Source organism: Mobula birostris, chromosome X, assembly GCF_030028105.1.
Source record: "Mobula birostris isolate sMobBir1 chromosome X, sMobBir1.hap1, whole genome shotgun sequence".
NCBI lineage: Eukaryota > Metazoa > Chordata > Chondrichthyes > Myliobatiformes > Myliobatidae > Mobula > Mobula birostris.
Window position 1 is genome coordinate 18,453,415 of NC_092402.1, and position 22,126 is coordinate 18,475,540.

Below are 22,126 nucleotides of genomic sequence, written 5' to 3' on the forward strand. Positions count from 1 at the left end.
CCTAAAAATGGTGTCACAGGTAGAAAGGGTCATAAGGAGAGCTTTTGGTACATTGGCCTTTTACAAATCAAAGTATTGAGTATAGGGGTTAGAATGTTATGGTGAGATTGTATAAGACATTGGTGAGGCCGCATCTGGGGTATTGTGTGCAGTTTTGGTCACCTGATTACAGGAAGGATATTAATAAGGTTGAAAGCTTGCAGAGAAGGTTTACAAGGATGTTGCTGGGACTTGAGAAACTGAGTTACAGAGAAAGGTTGAATAGGTTAGGACTTTATTCCCTTCAGCGTAGAAGAATGAGGGGAGATTTGATCGAGGTATATAAAATTATGATGGGTATAGATAGAGTGAATGCAAGCAGGCTTTTTCCACTGAGGCTGAGGGAGAAAAAAACCAGAGGACATGGGTTAAGGGTGAAGAGGGAAAAGTTTAAAGAGAACATTAGGGGGGGGCTTCTTCACACAGAGAGTGGTGGGAGTGTGGAGTGAGCTGCCAGATGAACTGGTAATGCAGGCTCACTTTTAACATTTAAGAAAAACTTGGACAGGTACATGGATGGGAGGTGTATGGAGGGATATGGTTCAGGTGCAGGTCAGTGGGACTAGGCAGAAAAATGGTTCGGCACAGCCAAGAAGGGCCAAAAGGCCTGTTTCTGTGCTATAAGGTTCTATGGTTCTAATAAAATGAAAGAGGATACAAATGATTTTTTTCAAATTTATAAGGAGTAAAAGAGAGACGAGAGTGGATATCGGACCAGTGGAGAGATAGTAATGGGAGAGAAAGAAATTGTGGAGGAATTTAATAAGTATTGTGTGTCAGTCTTCACTGAGGGAGACCCGAGCAGAAAGTCAGAAATGCAAGAGTATCAGGAAGCAGAAGTGAGTGTTGTTCCTATTACTATGGAAAAGATGCTTGGGAAGCTGAAAAATCTGAAGGTAGATAAATCACATGGACCAGATCACATCTTAGGGTTCTAAAAGAGGTAGCTGAAGAGATTGTGGAGGCATTAGTAATGGTCTTTTAGGAATCACGAGAGTCTAGAGTGGTTCTTGAGGACTGGAAATTGCAAATGTCACTCCATTCTTTAAGAAGGGAGAGAGACAGAAGAAAGGAAATTATAGGTCAGTTTGTCTGGCCAGTGGCTGGGAAGATGTTGGAGTTCATTATTAAGGAAGAGATTTCGGGTTACTTGGAGACACATGATAAAGTCAGCCGCAGTCAGCATGGATTTCTAAAGGGAAAATCTTGCCTGACAAATCTGTTGGAATTCTTTAAGGAAATATCAAGCAGGATAGGCAAAGGAGAGCCAGTGGATTTTGTTTATTTGGATTTTCAGAAGGCCTTTGACAATGTGTCGTACACAAGGCTACTTAACATAATACGAGTCCATGGTATTTCGGGAAGGGTATTAGAATGGATAGAAGATTAGCTGACTGGCAGGAGACAAACAGTGGGAGCAAAGGGGCTTTTCCTGGTTGGCTGTCGGTGACAAGCTGTGTGTCACAAGGGTCAGTGTTGGGACTGATCCTTTTCACATAACATGTCAATGATTTGGATGAAGCAATTGATGGCTTGTGGCCAAGTTTACAGACGATATGAAGATGGGCAGAAGGGCAGGTAGTGTTGAGGCAGCAGGGTGTTTACAGAAGGACTTAGACAGATTGGGAGAATGGGCAAAGAAGTGGCCTATGGCAAATAATGTAGGAAGTGTATGGTCACCCACTTTGGCAGAAGGAATAAAGGTGTGGACTATTTTGTAAATGGGGAGAAAATTCAATAATCAGAGATGCAAAGGGACTTGGGACACCTTGTGTGGGATTCCCCAAAGGTTAATTTGTAGGTTGAGTTGGTGGTAAGGAAGGCAAATGCCATGTTAACATTCATTTTGAGAAGACTAGAATATAAAAACAAGGAGGTAATGATGAGGCATTATCTAAGAAAGAATATGCTCTCACTGGAGAGTTCAGAGGAGGCTCATGCGAATGATTCCAGGCATGGAAGGGTTAACATATGGGGAGTATTTGATGGTTCTGGGCCTGTACTCATTGTAGCTTAGAAGAATGAGGGGAATCTCATTGAAACCTATCGAACTCAGGGAAAAGTACGGAAGAAATGTGGCAAATATTCAGGGGATATTTGTGTGGAGTTCTGGATAGGTACATTCCAATGAGACAAGGGAGTTATGGTAGGGTACAGGAACTGTGGTGTACAAAGGCTGTAACAAATCTAGTCAAGAAGAAAAGAAAAGCTTACAAAAGGTTCAGAGAGCTAGTTAATGTTAGAGATCTAGAAGAGTATAAGGCTAATAAGAAGGAGCTTAAGAAGGAAATTAGGAGAGCCAGAAGGAGCCATGAGAAGGCCTTGGCGGGCAAGATTAAGGAAAACCCCAAGGCACTCTACAAGTATGTGAAGAGCAAGAGGATAAGACGTGAAAGAATAGGACCTATCAAGTGTGACAGTGGGAAAGTGTGTTTGGAATCGGAGGAAATAGTAGAGGTACTTAATGAATACTTTACTTCAGTATTCACTATGGAAAAGGATCCTGGTGATTGTAGTGATGACTTTCAGCAGACTGAAAAGCTTGAGCATGTAGATATTAAGAAAAGAGAATGTGCTGGAGTTTTTGGAAAGCACCAAGTTGGATAAGTTGCCAGGACTGGATGAAATGTGCCCCAGGCTACTGTGGGAGGGGAGGGAAGAGATTGCTGAGCCTTTGGCAATGATCTTTGCATCATCAATGTGGACAGGAGAGGTTCCAGAGGATTGGAGGGTTGCGAATGTTGTTCCTTTATTCAAAAAAGGGAGTAGGGATAGCCCAGGAAATTACAGACCAGCGAGTCTTACCTCAGTGGTTCGTAAGTTGATGGAGAAGATCCTGAGAGGCAGGATTTATGAACATTTAGAGAGGTATAATATAATTAGGAGTAGTCAGCATGGCTTTGCCAAGGGCAGATCGTGCCTTACGAGCCTGATTGAATTTTTTGGGTATGTGACTAAACACATTGATGAAGGAAGAGCAGTAGTTGTAGTGTACACCCTATCCTCGTTACATGCGTCTTCAGACTATGCGGATTCACAGTTATGCGAGGAACCTATTTCTACCAACGTCTCATTATATGCGTCCAAAATTCAGTTATGCGAGGAGCACTGCCGTCCTGCCAATACAAGTCACGTGCGCACACCTCACAGTCTCACTGTTGGGACGAGAAGCACTGCTTTCCCGCCAATACAAGTCAGGTGCGTGCGCCACACAATCGCTCTCCCGCCACTCTCACATTGGTTTTGGCAAGGTGTGGATGCACGATCTTAAACTTTTGTTGGTTTTACCTACGGTGCAGTGATTTTGCGCTTGAAATATTTAACTATGCCTCCTAAGCGTCTGGTGTCATGTCCTGGGCTGTCAGCCGAGCGGCAGAGAACTGCTTTAACACTTGAAAAAAAGTTGGAAATTATAAACAGCACGGCATCAGCTGAAGGTAACACAGCTCTGGGACGCTACTGCCAGGAACAGAATCTTGCCTTTAAAGTTCTTTTGTTACTTGACAATGCGCCAGCCCATCCTAAACATTTGGACAGCATTCATCCTAACATAACAGTGCATTTCCTGCCACCTAACACAACATTGCTGATTCAACCACTCGACCAAGGTGTAATACACATTCAAGGCATGCGTTTTTTTTACGGCGAACTATCTCTCAGGTGCTGTAAGCAACAGACGATTTTGAAAATCCTGGGAGTTTACCAACGTTGAGGGAATGATGGAAGTCGGAACACTTGGCACAAATGGCGATGGACATGGACCAAGTTTAGAATGGAGTCAGCATTTCAGTCGTACCCTGCCGTCAACTCTTCTTCCTGACAAGCAAATTTAAAACAAAATGCTGCCAAGCAAACAACTTTCACCATTTTATGCAAATCGCTGTAATCTTCTGCTGCCTGCAGTTCTAAGAGTTCTGTGAGTCTTCTTTCACCCCTTGTTGTGCTTGATATTATCCTGACGACCACAACCATCCTCCTTATCCATGTAAAGCTGCCCAACACCATAACAACCACTCATCTCCCAGAGCGAACACACCTGCCACTGTTGGTGAGTACTGTACACCAGAGGATGTTAACTTTTTATGATTTATTACATTGAATATTACCTTAAATTGATTAAATATAATATAAATGTTGTCTTGTAGTACTGCTTTTGTGTCATATTGGTATAAAAATCTGAATAAATTACAGATGAAACATATCTAGGAAGCCCTCTGGAACGCATCCCTATTTTCTCCATTTAAATAATTATTCATATTATGCATCAACTTCGAGGAACATATCCCTCGCATATAACGAGGATAGGGTGTATATGGATTTCAGCAAGGCATTTGATAAGGTACCCCATGAAAGGCTTATTGAGAAAGTAAGAAGGCATGGGATCCAAGGGGCCATTGCTTTGTGGATCCAGAACTGGCTTGCCCACAGAAGGAAAAGAGTGGTTGTAGACGGGTCATATTCTGCATGGAGGTCGGTGACCAGTGGTGTGCTTCAGGGATCTCTTCTGGGACCCTTACTCTTCGTGATTTTTATAAATGACCTGGATGAGGAAGTGGAGGGATGGGTTGGTAAGTTTGCTGATGACACAAAGATTGGAGGTGTTGTGGATAGTGTGGAGAATCAGAGGGATCTTGGGGTCCGAGTCCATAGGACGGTCAAAACAGCTGCACAGGTTGACTCTGTGGTTAAGAAGGCGTACGGTGTATTGGCCTTTATCAATTGTGGAATTGAATTTAGGAGCCGAGAGGTAATATGGCAGCTATATAGGGCTCTGGTCAGACCCCACTTGGAATACTGTGCTCAGTTCTGGTCGCCTCACTACAGGAAGGATGTGGAAGCCATAGAAAGGGTGCACGGGAGATTTACAAGGATGTTGCCTTATGAAAACAGGTTGAGTGAACTCGGCCTTTTCTTATTGGAGTGATGGAGGATGAGAGGTGACCTGATAGAGGTGTATAAGATGGTGAGAGGCACTGATCGGGTGGATAGTCAGAGGCATTTTCCCAGGGCTGAAATGGTTGCCACAAGAGGACACAGGTTTAAGGTGCTGGGGAGTAGGTACAGAGGAGATGTCAGGGGTAAGTTTTTTATTCACAGAGTGGTGAGTGCGTGGAATGGGCTGCCGGCAACGGTGGTGGAGGCAGGTATGATAGGGTCTTTTAAGAGACATTTAGATAAGTACATGGAGGTTAGCCTAGTAATTTCTAAGGTAGGGACATATTCAGCACAACTTTGTGGGCCGAAGGGCCTGTATTGTGCTGTAGGTTTTCTATGTTTCTATGAATATTGATTTTACCAAAATGTATCATGCACCACAAGGGAAAAAAAAACCTTAGATCATGTCTACACAAATGCGGCTGACGCTTACAAAGCCACTACCCTCCCCCACCTGGGACAGTCTGACCATCTTTCATTGTTTCTGCTTCCCAAGTATAGCCCAGTCATTAAATGTGTGAAACCCACAATGAAGACTATTAAGATCTGGCTGGAGGGGGCTGACTCTGCTCTTCAGCACCAATTCCAGCGCACAGACTGGAGCGTGTTTGCTGCCCATGCCACCACAGACTCTCAGATTAACATTGATTTATACACCAACTCTGTCCTTGAGCACATCAACAGGTGTGTCAATAGAGTGACAGCACAAAAACAATAAAAGTTTTCCCCAATCAGAAACCATGGATGAACAGAGAAGTTCACCTCCTGCTCAAAGCCAGAGATTCAGCCTTCAGGTCTGGAGACCGGGAAGCTTACAGCTCAGCCAGGGCCAACCTGAGGAGGGGAATCTCTCAGGCTAAACACATATACAAACAGAGAATCGAGGAGCATTTCAACTCCTTGGACCCCCGGAGCACGTGGCATGGCATACAGGTCATTACAGACTTCAAACCATCTAGTACTGTGGCCCCTTCCAGCTCTGCTTCCCTCCCTGATGAGCTCAATTACTTCTACGCTCGCTTTGACCGAGAGAACAAGGAGGTCACCCTCAAAGCGGATTTCCCACCTGGTGAACTGCCTCTCTCACTTTCCACCTCCGATGTTTACGCAACCCTGAGCAGGGTGAATGTATGGAAGGCAGCTGATCTGGATGGAATACCTGGCCGTGTGCTCAGGGTCTGAGCAGTGCAGTTGGCCAGGGTCTTCACGGACATTTTTAATCTGTCCCTGGCCCAGGCAGCTGTCCCCACAAGCTTTAAGATCGCCACCATCGCGCCAGTGCCGAAGCATTCCACTGCCATGGGCCTGAATGACTTCCACCCAGTTGCACTCACCCCCATCATTGCAAAATGCTTTGACAGACTGGTTCTATCACATCTGAAATCCTGTCTGCCCACTACCCTGGACCCCCATCAATTTGCCTATCGCACCAACAGGTCAACAGAGGATGCCATCTCCACGGCACTTCACTCTGCCCTGACCCACCTGGACAGCACCAACTCTTATGTCAGAATGCTGTTCATTGACTTTAGTCCGGCATTCAATACTGTGATCCCTTCCAAGCTGATCGCCAAACTTCACCAGCTTGGTATCAGCTCATCCCTCTGCAATTGGACCTTGGATTTTCTGACTAACAGACCCTAACCAGTTAAGTTAGACAACCTCTCCTCCTCCACTCTCACCCTGAACACTGGCGTGCCTCAAGGCAGTGTGCTGAGCCCTCTTCTGTACTCCTTTTCACCTATGACTGCGTTCCTGTACGTGGTTCTAACTCCATGACCAAGTTCGCAGACGACACCACGGTGGTTGGCCTGATCAGAGGGGATGACAAGACAGCCTACAGGGATGAGGTCCAGTACCTGGCCACGTAGTGTGTCAATAACAACCTGGCCCTTAACACCCAGAAGACCGAGGAGATCACTGTGGACTTCAGGCATGCTAGGAGCCACACTCACGTCCCCATCTACATCAACGGAGCTGTAGTGGAGCGTGTATCATGCTTCAAATTCCTTGGTGTCCACATTTCCGAGGATCTCACCTGGTCCCTGAACTCCTCCATCCTGAACAAAAAGGCTCAACAGAGCCTTTATTTCCTGTGGAGCATCAAGAAAGCTCACCTCTGTCTCAGGATACTGACAGACTTTTACCGCTGTACCATTGAGAGCATACTCACCAACTGCATCTCAGTGTGGTATGACAATTGTCCCATATCGGACCACAAAGCACTCCAGCGTGTGGTGAAAATTGTCCAGCGGATTATCGGCACCCAATTGCCCACCATTGAGAACATCTACTATAAACGCTGCCTGGGCAGGGCGAAAAGCATTATCAAGGATGCATCTCACCCTAACCTTGGAATTTTTACTCTCCTCCCATCCGGTAGGCACTACAGGAGCCTCCGCTCCCGCACCACAGGCACAGGAAGAGCTTGTTCCCTGAGGCTGTCACCCTGCTGAACCTCACATCATAGCACTAAGCAGTATTGCACCCATATTGTATTGTCTCAGTCCTTTTATATTTGTGTGCTGTAGCACTTACTTTCTATTTGCAGTTATTTTGTAAATAACGCTATTCTTTGCATTTTTGGTTAGATGCTAACTGCATTTCATTGACTTCGTACCTTTACTCTGCACAATGACAATAAAGTTGAATCTAATCTAATCTAATCTACTGAAAGGTCTAGATAGATTGGATGTGGAGAGAATGTTTCCTATAGTGAGAGAGTCTAGGACCAGAGGGCATAGTCTCAGAACTGGGGAACGTCCATTTTGAACAGAGATGAGGAAAATTTCTTCAGTCAGAGGGTGGTGAATCTATGGAATTCTTTGCTATAGATGGCTGTGCAGACAAATCATTGAGTATATTTAATGTGAAGATTGACAGGTTCTTGATAATTCTGGGCCTCAAAGGTTATGGGGAGAAGGCAGGAGAATGGGGTTGAGAGGGATAATAAGTCAGCCACTATGGAATGGCGGATCACTTGATGAGCTGAATGGCATAATTCTGCTCTTGGGTTTATTGGTCTTATGGAAATTAAATATCATCTGCACATTATGAATTCCACCATGGATAGTCCCAAGCCTGGCTGCGAAAGGAGGAGGATTGGGCATGGAGCTTGCATTCCTATTCTGTAAAATCTCACTGATACAGAAACATCAACAGATGTTCTAAATACCTCATTGATGGAAGAGAATGGATCTTTGAATATGGGCCACACCCGGAGACAACTTGAAAGACTAGCTAAGGACAGAGGACTCTGGCAATCTGCTGTTGGCAACCTATGACCCAGCAAAGGTGATATACTTTAATTAAGTGCTCATTATGGCAAAGGCTCCTGAACTATGGTAAGCATAACCATGTGGGGAGTCCATAACATTGCCAGGTATTACATGAGATAGTTTAATCATTATAGTCAAATGCAATAAAATGTGGCTAATACAAAAGGGTATAATTGGAGGCAAGTATAGGGGGATATCAGAGCTAAGTTCTTTACACAAAGGTTGGTGGCTATGTGGTATGCCTGATGGTGGTAGAGGCATGTGCATTTAAGAAACTCTTAGATATGCACATGGATGAAAGAAAAATGGAGGGAAGAGTTAAATTGATCTTTGAATAAGTCAAAAGGGTGACATAATATAATGGGCTAAAGAGCCTGCTCTATGCTGTCACGTTGTACATTCTAAGCATGACTCCACTGCAGAGAGTAAATGCTAAATTCTCACAATCTGCATGCTTAATTCATTTCTAAGAAGGACATTGGAAAGCCCAGAATAAACTAGCCACATTTTATTCACGTGGCAGTTTGAAACAGTGATATAAATCAAGCAGCATTTTCCTTTATCTGCTTAAAGGTAGACAAATTGCAAGGCTTACTGGATCATTCAATAGGCTGGTTCAGCTCAACAATAACCAAAGAAAACCTGTCAACAATTTAACTTCAATTTGCCTACAGAAAATGCTAATTAACATTAAAAGCACAATGGTTTATTTGATTGGACAGCAATATTAATATATTTTCTGGGGCTTCACGGTGGTTCACTAATCCCTTTTGGAAATAAAATTGTGAAACAAGTTAATTGTGAAATTAATAACTGGTGTCATTCTGAAAACCGTTTCTTCTTACCAGTGCCCTTGTGTGTAGACAGCAGGTGTCTGATTATGAAGGAGGGGAGCAGGTGGGTGGCAGGGAGGCAGTACATAAAGCATGTCAGCGGCTTCCTTTAAACCAGAAAAGTCAGCCATTGAAAAGATGAAACAATAAAGTCTTATCAAGGGTGACAAGTGGAAAGAACTGAGGCACTTAAGCTAATTAGTTAACAAAAATATTATGAAATGCATCCTGAAAGAAGGTGTGTGGATGGCTGGTAAACTTCGATGTAGACAATAAGGGGAATTTTGACACTCCTGTCTGTATTTTGGTAGGGTATGGACTATGTGAATTGGTAAGACCTCCAGTTCAAACTACAATCTAGACATTTAATCTATTCAAAAATGTTCACCTTCCATAAACCCCAAATGCTCCATCTTTGCTGCCCTTTTCCTTTACCACCTCATGTTCTCCTACTCTCACACCTCATTGTCTCACCACAGTCCATCATCCCCAAACATCCAGCTCCTTGCGCAAGTCTCCAGACCTCAGAAATGTAGCCTCACTCTCTCAAACTCTCACCGGCTTAAGGCTGATTTATACTGTGCATCAAATTGATGGCGTAGGTACGGCGTAACCGCGAACCCTACACAGTGCCTACGTGGATCCGTAAGCCGTAGCCTGACGCGCATCTCTCCTAAAATGTAACTACGCATCGCAGCAACGCAGACCACAAGAACTGCAATTGGTCCGCTTGGTAGCATCGCATTTCCTCCTACGCTGCAATAGCTTCCCATTGGGCAACTGAAGGGCAGGGAAGGAACTCTGGCTGCAAAGCTTTCCATAAAGCTTTACAGACCTCCGAAATTATGGAGGACACATTTCGCTTTTATGAGAAAAGACGCTAGCTTTAAACTTGCTTACCCCAAGAAAGACTACCATGACCATGAAGCCTTGCACCAGCAGGTGTGTGCGCACGCGGGAAGTGCGAATGCATGACGTGCACATGCGTGTACGTGCCCGAATTGCAGAGCGACGCAGACACACCAACGCACAAGTATAAATGCTCACAACAGTGTAGCCCACTTGCATAGGCTACGGCGCAAGCTAGTACACGCAAGTATAAATCAGCCTTTAGCTTGAGCACAAGACCGTTGCCTTATTATCCCAGTCGTTGTCAGCCTGCTGGGCTGGGATCAATAATCACAGAAAAAGAAATCACTGGTATATTGAACAGTAGAGCACAGCACAAGCCGTTCAGCTCACGTTGCTGCAACAACATTTCAACTTACTCCAAGATCAATCTAACTCTTCCCTCACATGTAGCCCTTCATTTTTCTTTCATTCATGTGACTAATGTATCTACCTCTACCACCATCCCTAACAGCACATTCTATGTACCTACCACCCCCTGCATAAGAAACATCTGACATACCCCCTATACTTTACTCCAATAACTTTAAAATGATGCCCCCTCATATTAGCTATTTGTACTTTGGGGAAAAAAGTCTGTAGCTATGCACTTGATCTACAGTGCCTTGAAAAAGTATTCAGCCCCCACAACTATTTTCACAATTTACTGTTCCATTTTCTAAACTTAAAATGTGTTGATGTAGGATTTTTTGAGCTAATCTATGAAACATTGGGCATCATGTCAAATCAAAAGAAAAATTGCAAAACCTGTCAACAATTGACTAAAATTTAAAAACAAAAATTGTGAGGCTGAAAAAGTATTCATCTCCTCTGTAATTACTATACTAACTTTTCTCAGGGGCAATACTGTATATTACCTTACCAACTCACCCAATTTGTTGATGCAGAAAATTGGAGGATCATCTGTTTTCAATGAATTCATAAGAATAAATACCCCCCTCTCTCTGTAAGATCCAACAGATTTTCAAAAGACCAAACAAAAATGAAGACAAAAGAGCATTCATGACAAGTCAAGGAAATGATAATAGAGAAGCACAATTCTGGGGAACGGTACATTCCACCTCAAAAGGTGCTGAAAATACTTTGAAACTCAGTGCAGTCCATTGTGAAAAGGTGGAAAAATATGAAACCAGAGCCACACTGCTTAGATCAAGCCACACCTCTAAACTTAGTTACTGGAGAAGAATGGCACTTGTAAGAGAGACTACTGTGATGTCATCAGCCTGCCTGAGTGAGCTGCAGAAGTCAGTGGCTGCAACTAGAGATGAAGTTCATGGTTCCACAATCTCCAAGTCTTGCACAAAAATGTATTTATGGAAAAGTGGTAAAGCAGCAGCCCTGGCTAAACAAAAAGAATATCCTTGCCTGTAATGACTTTGCAAAGTGTCACTTAGAAGATACTGTAAAGAAGTGGAAGGAGATCTTGTGGTTGGATGAGACTAAAATTGAACTTTTTGGCCTCAACATTGAGCTGTGCATGTAGCGTAAATCTAATACTGTGCATCAACCAGGTAACACCATTCTTATAGTAGAGTATGGTGGAGCTAGCATCATACTATGGGATGCTTTTCAGCAGCAGCGACTGGAAATCTGGCCAGGATTGATGGGAAGATGAATGCTGATAAATACAGTGAGATCCTGAATAAAAACCTGCTGGCCTCCACCAGAAAGCTTAAACTGGGAAGGAAGTTTGTCTTTCAGCAGGACAAAACCCAAAGCACACTGTCAGAGCAACCATTGAGTGGCTTCAAATGAAGAAAATTGATGCCCTTGAGTGGCTCAGTCAGAGTTCTGACCAACATCTCTGGCAAGTCTTCAAAACTGCTGTCCACTGCTGCTCCCCAAGTAACCTGGCATAGCTTGAGGAATTTTGCAAGGAGGAATGGGTAAATCTTGCTCCATCATGTTGTGCAAAGCTAATAGAAACTTATCCAAAAAGATAATAGCTGTACGAGGTGGTTCAACTAAGTACTGAGCAAAGGGAAATGAATACTTTTGAACTGCTGACATTTCAGCTTTTGAATCTTTAGCTTTTCATGCTTTAAAATTCCCCTGATTTTGGGGCTCCACTGTGAAAAAGGAGCATGTGATTCACAAATACAAATTCTCAATTAAATTGATCAAAATCCCTGGTTGTTACACTCATTTATGTGAACAAAGTGCTGGAGGCTGAATACCTTTACAAGATATTGTATGCTTCTTATAAATGTACACTTTTATCAAGTCACCTCTCATCCCCCTTTTCTCCAAAGAGAAAAGCCCTATAGCTCACTCAACCTTTTCTTATAAGACACGATCTCTAATCCAGTAAGCATCCTGGCAAACCTCCTCTGGACCCTCTCCAAAACTTTCACACTCTTTCTTGTAATAAGAAGATCAGAATTGAATACAAAATCCCAAGTGTGGTCTAACCAGCGTGTTATAGAGCTGCATCATTAGCTCACAGCTCTTGAACTCAATTCCCTGACTAATGAAGGCCAACAATGAGTGTAACAACCAGGGATTTTGATCAATTTAATTGAGAATTTGTAAGAATTGCTAAGAAATCTGCCGTAAACCCTATATTCTGCTGTATCAGAGATACAATGCAGATTTTTAAGAATTAACAGAGCTTTTACTCACTTAGCTCAGATGACTGAGATGTGTAACTAAGGTGGATTTGGAAAAAACATTTCCTATGGTGGAAAAACCCATATTAAAGAAGCAAAATCCTAAAATTTAGTCTAAATTTCAATACAAATTAAAGGCTGGCGATGGTTAGAGTACATCTGAAGCTCCCACAACAGAGAGACTAGTCTTATAGTCAATTTAAACCAAGATCAATGAATTTTAACGTTTCCATTATTTTGAATTTTCATTTCAAACCTACAGCATCTGCAGTATTTTAGATAGATACCAGTAAAGAGGAACTTCAAAGAACGTGGAGTGAACTTAATTGACTCAGAGGCTGGAATCGATTGTCATTTGAAGTACTGGCAGAAGTATAGGGACTGAATTTCATAATTCTGTCCCATTCCTACTCTTTGGGAATATAGGAAAGGGGAAGGGGGTTTAGAGTGAAGAAAAGCAGGAGAGCAAAGAAACAACATGATGAACATTCCTCCCACATTCCAAAGTCACATTCCTAACCCTCACAAGGGTTAGTGAGTTATGGGCATATTACAGTGGTACCAGAAACGTGGCAACACCTGTGGACTGCCCAGCACAATCCTCATTGATTTGATTTGAACCAAATGAGGCATTTTACTGTATGTTTTGATGTACAAACCCCATTTCCAGAAAAGTTGGGATATTTTCCAAAATGCAATAAAAACAAAAATCTGTGATATGTTAATTCACATGAATCTTTATTTAACTGACAAAAGTACAAAGAAAAGATTTTCAATAGTTTTACTGACCAACTTAATTGTATTTTGTAAGCATATACAAATTTGGATTTTGATGGCTGAAACACACTCAACAAAAGTTGGGACAGAGGCATGTTTACCATTGTGTTACATCACCTTTCTTTTAATAATACTTTTTAATCGTTTTGGAACTGAGGATACTAATTGTAGTAGATTTGCAATTGGAAATTCTTGTCCATTCTTGCTTGATATAAGACTTCAGCTGCTCAACAGTCCGTGGTCTCCGCTGTCTGATTCTCCTCTTCATAATGCACCATACATTTTCAATAGGAGATAGATCTGGACTGGCAGCAGGCCAGTCAAGCACACGCACTCTGTGTCTACAAAGCCACGCTGTTGTAGCCTGTGCAGAATGTGGTCTGGCATCGTCCTGCTGAAATAAGCATGGACGTCCTGGGAAGAGACGTCGCCTTGATGGCAACATATGTCTCTCTAAAATCCTAATATACGCCTCAGAGTCAATGGTACCTTCACGTACATGCAACTCACCCATGCCGTGGGCACTGATGCACCCCCGTACCATCACGGATGCTGGCTTTTGCACCTTTCGCTGATAACAATCTGGATGGTCGTTTTCATCTTTGGCATAGAGAACTCAGTGCCCGTTTTTTCTGAAAACTAGCTGAAATGTGGACTCACCTGACCACGGCACACGGTTCCACAGTCTTTCAGTCCATCTGAGATGAGCTCGGGTCCACAGAACTCGCCGGCGTTTCTGCATAGAGTTGGTGTATGGCTTCCTCCTTGCGTAATACAGTTTCAAGTTGCATTTCTGGATGCAGAGACAGACTGTGTTGAGTGACAATGGTTTTCCGAAGTATTCCCGAGCCCAGGTGGCTATAATTGTCACAGTAGCATGATGGTTTCTTAGGCAGTGCCACCTGAGGGCTCGAAGATCACGCGCAATCAACAGTAGTTTCCGACCTTGCCCTTTACGCACTGAGATGTCTCTGAATTCTCTGAATCTTTTCACAATATTATGTACTGTAGATGTTGAAAGACCTAAAATCTCTGCAATCTTGCGTTGAGAAATGTTCCTTCTGATCTGACTAACAACTCTCTCACGAATTTTGGCACAAAGGGGTGAGCCACGACCCATCCTTGCTTGCAAAGACTGAGCCTTTGATGGACGCTACTTTTATACCCAGTCATGATACCTCACCTGCTACCAATTAGCCTGCTTAATGTGGAGTCTTCCAAACCAGTGTTACTTGAATATTCTGTGCACTTTTCAATCTGATTTTAACTCTGTCCCAACTTTTGTTGAGTGTGTTGCAGCCATCAAATTCTAAATTTGTGTATATTTACAAAATACAATTAAGTTGGTCAGTAAAACTATTGAAAATCTTTTCTTTGTACTTCTGTCAGTTAAATAAAGGTTCACGTGAATTAACATATCACAGATTTTTGTTCTTATTGCATTTTGGAAAATATCACAACTTTTCTGGAAATGGGGTTTATATATATGACAAGTAAAGCTAATATTTGATTTTTTAAAAATTTCATTTACATGGTTCAGTATCAATTTATTTTATTATGATCATCCTTTAAAAGGATATTTCCATACATTATGCATGGAGCATGAAATGAGCTATGCTAAGATGGGAATCAGATTTAAGATATCCTAACTCAAAAAAAACAAAGCTTCAGTGAGGTGGGAGTGTTAACTAGATGGAACAAGTCCCAAACACGAGGGATTCTGCAGATTCTGGAAATCCAAAGTAACACACACAAAATGTTGGAGGAGCTCAACAAGTCAAGCAGCATCTATGGAAATGATGTTTCAGGCCAAGACCCTTCCTTTATCAGGACTGGAAAGGAAGGGGGAAAATGCTAGAATAAAAGGTGGGTGGAGGGGAATGAGTACAAGCCAGAAGATGATAGGTGAATCCAGATGGGAGGGGGAAGGGAGATAAAGCAAGAAGATGGGAGGTAATAGGTAGAAAAGGCTGGAAGAGGAGGAATCTGACAGAAGAGCAGAGGCACCAGGAGGAGGTGATTGGAAGTTGAAGAGAAGAATTAAGAGGCCAGGATGGGGAAATGAAGAAGAGAGAAGGGGAAAAATTATAAGTTGAGAAATCGATGTTCATACTATCAGGTTGGAGGCTACCACATGAGGGGGAAGATATGTGGGAGATGGAGGGTGATGTAAGAAGCTGGGAGGCGATAGCCGGAGAAGATAAAGGGCTGAAGAAGGAGGAAACTGAAAGGAGAGGAGAGGGGACCATGGGAGAAAGAGAAGGATAATACAGTTTTTTAAAAAAATGATGATTGTAGGAAAGTATAGAGGGAATGTCAGAGATAAATTTTTCTTACACTGAGAACGGTAGGTGCTTAGAAACTGCTCGGGGTGGCGGTAGTAGAGGCAAATACATTAGGGAAACTTAAGAGACTCTCAGATAGGCATATCTAAGAAAGAAAAATGGAGGGTTATGAGGGAGGGAAGCATCATATTGATCTTAGAGCCATTAAAAGGTCATCATGGCCAAACGGCTCATACTGCGCTGTGCTGTTGTATATTCTATGCTCTAAGTACAGGTCAGAAAAGTTCTAAGATTCTATCTTTTACATAATTGCAGGAAGGTTTTCTAGTGTGTACCACACTAGTAAGAGCTTAACATGAATACTGTGAATGGTTCCCGTCACATTAACATAAAGATACGATAATGCTTAAGTAGCTGCGGGGATGATTTATTATAATTATGTCAAGTCATGAAGTTTGTGGCTGTTACGAAAAATTGGGTCCACCGGGGTTATTTACCTTGGAACCAAGGAGATTGACAGGAAACAACTGAGGTCTATTATAAAAGGCTTAAGTGATGCAAATAGGATAGACAGATTTCTTTAGCAAAGGAGATTTACAGGTAACCAGCAGAGGGGGAAAATGATGAAAATCTTTCTGCCCAGGGACCGGAACTCCCAAATTTAAAGGAAAATGTCTACATTCCTAACCAAGGAACATGAGAACATTTGCACTGCAGTCTTGGTCAAATATGGATTTACCTACAGGATGCGAGTGTTTCCAGTCAAAACAGCAGTTATTGCTCTTGAACTGAACTAATTCACAGCAAAGTAAAGGCACTTTGCTGTGGGTGCAGATTCACAACAGTCCTCATTTCCCACACCCTTACTGTGGTAAAGATGTAGGAACCAAGAAACTGGAGATTCCTTCATGGAATGTGTTCAGAAGGACAATCAATAGCAACTGTGTAGAATTTCACACTGTCAAGAGCTGGAAATGTGGGCTTTTATTTTTAGATGAGCTTTGGAAGGGTTGGGGGGGGGTGGTTTCTACTGATATTCACTCCCTTAAAAAGACCAAGACATTTCTCAGTGTAGTTAAATATACCTGAATATGCAGTTGAAGAGGTATGACCTGCAGGATTAAAGACCCAGTGCAAGTTGTACAGTGGGGCTTTTCTTTTGACTGGCATGGAACATGTTGGGCTAGATGGCCTCTCATGTTATAAATTTTCTATGACCCCATGTACAACAACACAAAATTGGTCATCTCCATCAGAATCTATAAGAACATAAGTTGCAGGGAAATATCGCGCAAATTCACTGGACGGAGGTCCTAAGGTTTTGAATTAAGAATCGTAGCCAGAACACTATAGACCACTTCCACGTTCAGGTCTAAATGTTTTGATTCCTGATTGAATTGAGTGCTTGAGTGAATAACAGACAAATATTTCATTTTCCAGCATTGCTCGCCTATACAAGCACAAGTTGAACCCAGTACAGACCCCCCAAGTTACAATGTCGCATTCGTAACTCGAAGAATATCAGCACGTATTCCACTGTTTTTCTATCACATTAACATTCAATGGAAATTGGTGACAATCCACAGATATGACCACTTGACACGATTGTAATCACATGCATATACGTTTGTATTTTAGTGCATGCCTTACACATTAAAAAATCACTTTCATTCTCCCAAATGCATTGAAACAAACTTCACATGCAGATTCCATGCAACTGGGTGCTGAGATCACATGCTTGAAGATAGTGTAATAAGTTGTATTCTCTTTATGAATGAGGAATGCAATTAGTCGCATCTGGATTTCCAATTAGCAACAACTAGCTCATTTGCATGTTACTGGGCAAATCGTTTAATATGGAAGATTTGCAAAGAAATCAATCATTATTGAAGGTTCTGTCCTTGCAACATGTTAATAGCAGACCTCACATTACCTACAGGAGTGTGTGCAATGCAGCAGACAGGATATTGTGGTAAAACTCAGATGCAAGTTGCCATTTTGTAACTGACCTGGCGGACTAAACCCATGTTCACTGTTATTTTTTCGAGCTCCTGTGTTGGAAGCTTTGACAAAGACCGCTATAAACAACAAGAATTAAAACATCAATTGCTATCATTAAGGTATCTGCTTGCGAGGCAATGAAAACACATTAGAAAAGGAATCAAAACCAGATTATGATAAATTTGATCAAACAAAGTGACACTCCTTTAAACAGTTATTACTTTTCAAGCTCCTGAACCAGTGTGGATAACTTCACTCAGCTCATTTCTGAACTGTTTCCACAATTTATGGACTCACTTTCAAAGACCCTACAACTCATATTCTCAGTATTATTTATTTACTTTTTACTTGCAGTTGTCTTCTTTTGCATACTGGATGTTTGTCAGTCTTTGTATGTAGTTTTTTCATTGATTCTATTGTACTTCTTTTGGTTTACTGTGAACACCTGAACAGCTGCCAGAAAATTAATCTTAGGGTTGAATATGGTGACATACAGTGCCGATAAAAAGTATTAACACCACCCCCCCTGTAAGTTTTCATGTTTTATTGTTTTACAACATTTCAGTCAATTTAATTTGGCTTTTTTTTGACACTGAGCAACAGAAAAAGACTCATGTCAAAGTGAAAACAGATCTCTACAAAGTGATCTAAATTAATTACAGATATAAAACACAAAATAATTGATTGCATAATTGCTCACCCCCTTCAAGTCAGTATTTAGTAGATACACCTCTGGCAGCAATTACAGCCTTGAGTCTGTGTGGATAGGTTTCTCTCAGCTTTGCATACCTGCACACCGCAATTTTTCCCCACTCTTCTTTACAAAACTGCTCAAGCTCTATCGGATTGCATGTCCTTTTCAAGTCCAGCCACAAATTCTCAATTGGATTGAGGTCTGGATTCTGACTTGGTCACTCCAGGCCAGATCAGTTTTCACCTTGATACAAAAGTGTCTTTTCCTGTTGATCGGTGTCAAAAAAAGCCACATTAAATCCACTGATTCAATGTTGTAAAACAATAAAACATGAAAACTTGGAGGGAGGGGGAGAGAAGAATACTTTTTATAGGCACTGTATATGTTTTTTAGTAATAAATTTACTTTGATTGATTGATTCAATGTCTATACCACAAATATCAGAATCTGAATAATGTTTAATATTACTGGCATATGTTGTGAAATATGTTGTTTTGGCATAGTACATTGCAATACATAATAAAAAACCATAAATTACAGTAAGAAATACAAACGTTTGTATTAAATTAAATATGTAGTGCAAAATGAGAGCAAAAAAAAGAAAAAAACAGTGAGGTGATGTTCATGTGTTCATTGTCCATTCAGAAATTTGATGGCGGAGGGGAAGAAGCTGTTCCTGAAACATTGAGTACATATCTTTAGGCTCTTGTGCCCCCTCTCTGATGGTGGCAATCAGAAGATGGTGGCAATCAGAAGATGGCATGTCCTGGGTGATGGGGGTCCTCAATGATGGATGCCACTTTTTGAGGCATTGCCGTTTGAAGATATCCTCCATGCTCGGGAGATTAGTGCCCATGATGGAGCTGGCAGAGTTTGTAACTTCTTGAAGCTTTTTTCGATCCTGTACAGTAGCCCCTCCGTACAAGGTGGTGATGCAAGCAGGTAGAATGTCCTTTATGGTATCCTGTGTTATGTCTACTCTAATCGCCCTTCAGAGTTGGTAACTAACACTACTTTCAGATGCCACGGACAGTATTGCCCTAAACCTTATCTAAACCAGACAGTACATATGAATCTGGTTGAATTTTTAACATTACATCATTGACTGCAAAGAGTCTTTGGAGCTTTCAGGGTCAACAAAGGCTTCCACATAAATACAAACCTTTCCTTTTGAGTACAAAATGCTGCAAAGACCTTCAAAACAGTAAATGATGATCAAGCTGTTCCTAACTTTGTTACTCACAGTACAAACCACAAAATGCTTTCCATACTTCAGTATTTAGAACATTAACACAGAAGAAATGGCAGCTGGTGCTGTAAAGCAATACACTGACCACTATACTATCACACTGCAATGAATGGCTTGCTCCCCTCCCTACTTCTTGTGGTTCTTAAAAAGTAGAAACCCATTTAGGCCAGCTTAATTCATTAGATTGCAATAACCCAAATGTTCTTCAATTCTGCAACCATCTCAAAGGGTTCTAGAGTCTTTGAATCAAAGGCACAGTAGTGTGGTTCCAGTGATCCAGGTGCTGTCCGTGCAGAGTTTGTATCTGTGACTGAGCGTTTTTCCACGCTACTCTATGTGTGAATTGGGAGGTTAATTAGTCTGTGCAAAATCTCCTCCTGTGTGTGGTAAGTGGTAGAATCTGGGAGTAGAATAGGTTACAGGGAAATTTAGTGGGGGCTCTGTGAAACTGAAATAAACTGTCTTGAGGGAAAGCAGAAAGTCTACTTTCCACAGTCCTGATGAAGGGTCTCGACCCGAAACATCAACACTTTATTGCTCTCCATAGATGCTGCCTGACCTGCTGAGCTCCTCCAGCATTTTGTGTGTGTTCAACTGGATTTCCAGTATCTGCAGAATCTCACGTTTAAGTCGATTTTCTACGTTCTAATCTCACTTCTCAAAAACCTCCATGATCCAGCTGTAGGTTGATGAGACTAGAGGGTAAAATAGTTCAGTGTAAACTAGATGGGCCAAAGAACCATTTTCTGTGCTGTAGTACTTTATGACCGTGAACAAGAAACTCCCAAACCAAAGACCTAAATGTACCCAGTGCAAGCTTGAGCCTGTGTCCATGTTTAGTTTAATTTGAAACAGTATAACATCTCAAATTCAGGTAGATAAACCTCCTTCAGAATCAGGTTTATTATCAGTGATATACACTCAGTGGCCCCTTTATTAGGTACAGCAGTGGAACCCAATGTGGTCTTCTGCTGCTGTAGCCCATCCACTTCAAGGTTTGACTTATTGTGTAGTTAGAGATGCTCTTCTGCACACCACTGTTGTAACACGTGGCTATTTGAGTTACTGTCACCTTGATCCATTCTGACCATTCTGGCCATTCTCCTCTGACTACTCTCATTAACAAGGTGTTTTTGCCCACAGAACTGCAGCTCCTGGATGTTTTTTTTTTATTTTTCGCACCATTCTCTGTAAACTCTAGAGACTGTGGTTCATGATAATCCCAGGAGATTAGCAGCTTCTGAGATATTCAAACCACCCCACCTGGCACCAACATCAATCCACAGTCAAAGTCACGTAGATCACATTTATTCCTCATTCTGATGTTTGATCTGAACAACAGACCTCTTGACCATGTCTGCATATTTTTATACATTGAGTTGCTGTCACATGATTGGCTGATTAGATATTTGCATTAACAACAGGTGTATAGGTGTACCTAATGAAGAGGCCACTGAGTAGATTTCTACTTCCATCACTGATGACAGTATGCATGTGACAGAGGTGACTGCCAGAGCACTGGACAAACGGCTCATAGATTTCAATTTAACACACACCAGAGCAGATGAGAAATTTGAATTAAGCAGAAGAATTAAGTAAATCTGGAAGTAAATGCTAATTAGCATGACAAATAAACTAAAGTGTTATGGATTGTTCTGGAGTTATGACATTATGGATAGCATAATTATGGATTAACTAAAAATGAGAATCAGTCTTCAGGAAATAAAACCTATACACAATTTATCTTCCAGCTAATACTACATGGGACATTCTGATTCTGTCCCATTGAAACTACATAGGGGAAGACAATAGATGAATTTTCCTGCTGTTAATACACATTGCCACTTAATGCCCAGCTCAGGACAGATCTGTTTTGTTACATAAAATGTTGAAGGAACATAGCAAGTCGGGCAGCATCTATGGAGAGGAATAAATGGTTGATGTTTCGGGCCAAGACCCTTCATCAGAGTCTCGTAGAATAAATTACGGAATATTTATTTCTCTCCATAGATGCTGTCTGGCTTGCTTTCTTCCAGCATTTTGTGTGTGTTCTCTGAATTTCCAGCAGCTGCAGAACCTCTTGGATTTAAGGCCTTCCAATTTTCCTTCTTTGAAAACCTCACCTTGCTGGAGACTCTGGCGTCCATGACCGAAAAGAAAGTCTGTTGTCTCACTGAATCTAACCTGACACCTAATAACCTAATAAGTACAATTGTAAAGCATCACTGGTTCAGCTGCTGAGAGCCAATACAGAATATTTATTTCATATAAATGCTGGCTGCATTTTGCAAAATGCAGAGATATCTAGTGGTGTAACGTTGTACTGCATGCACTGTTTCAAGCAAGGCAATTAAGTCTACACTTCAATCAAAATTGAGATAAAACCAGAACAGGTTAGAGAAATACATGGAGAGAAAAACAGAGTATCGGATTATAGGAAATATTTAATGTTTCTAGCATTTACTCTTTTAACTCATTTAGAAAAACTAACTATCGCAGGACTGCATTTGACAGAAT

The 22,126-nt window shown here is 41.7% G+C and overlaps 1 protein-coding gene across 6 annotated transcripts in view; it reads right to left on the reverse strand.

Annotated features, from left to right (window-relative positions):
- LOC140191482 (phosphatidylinositol 5-phosphate 4-kinase type-2 beta-like) overlaps positions 1-22,126 on the reverse strand; it is a 238,037-nt gene that overhangs the window by 112,268 nt on the left and 103,643 nt on the right. For 4 of the 6 annotated variants that reach the window (XM_072248931.1, XM_072248930.1, XM_072248933.1 and 1 more), the window contains exon 4: positions 17,675-17,743. The exons of the other annotated variants lie outside the window; for them this stretch is intronic. In XM_072248931.1, coding sequence (XP_072105032.1) covers positions 17,675-17,743 — 69 coding nt within the window. The remainder of the gene's footprint in view (positions 1-17,674; positions 17,744-22,126) is intronic. 6 annotated transcript variants of the gene reach the window in all.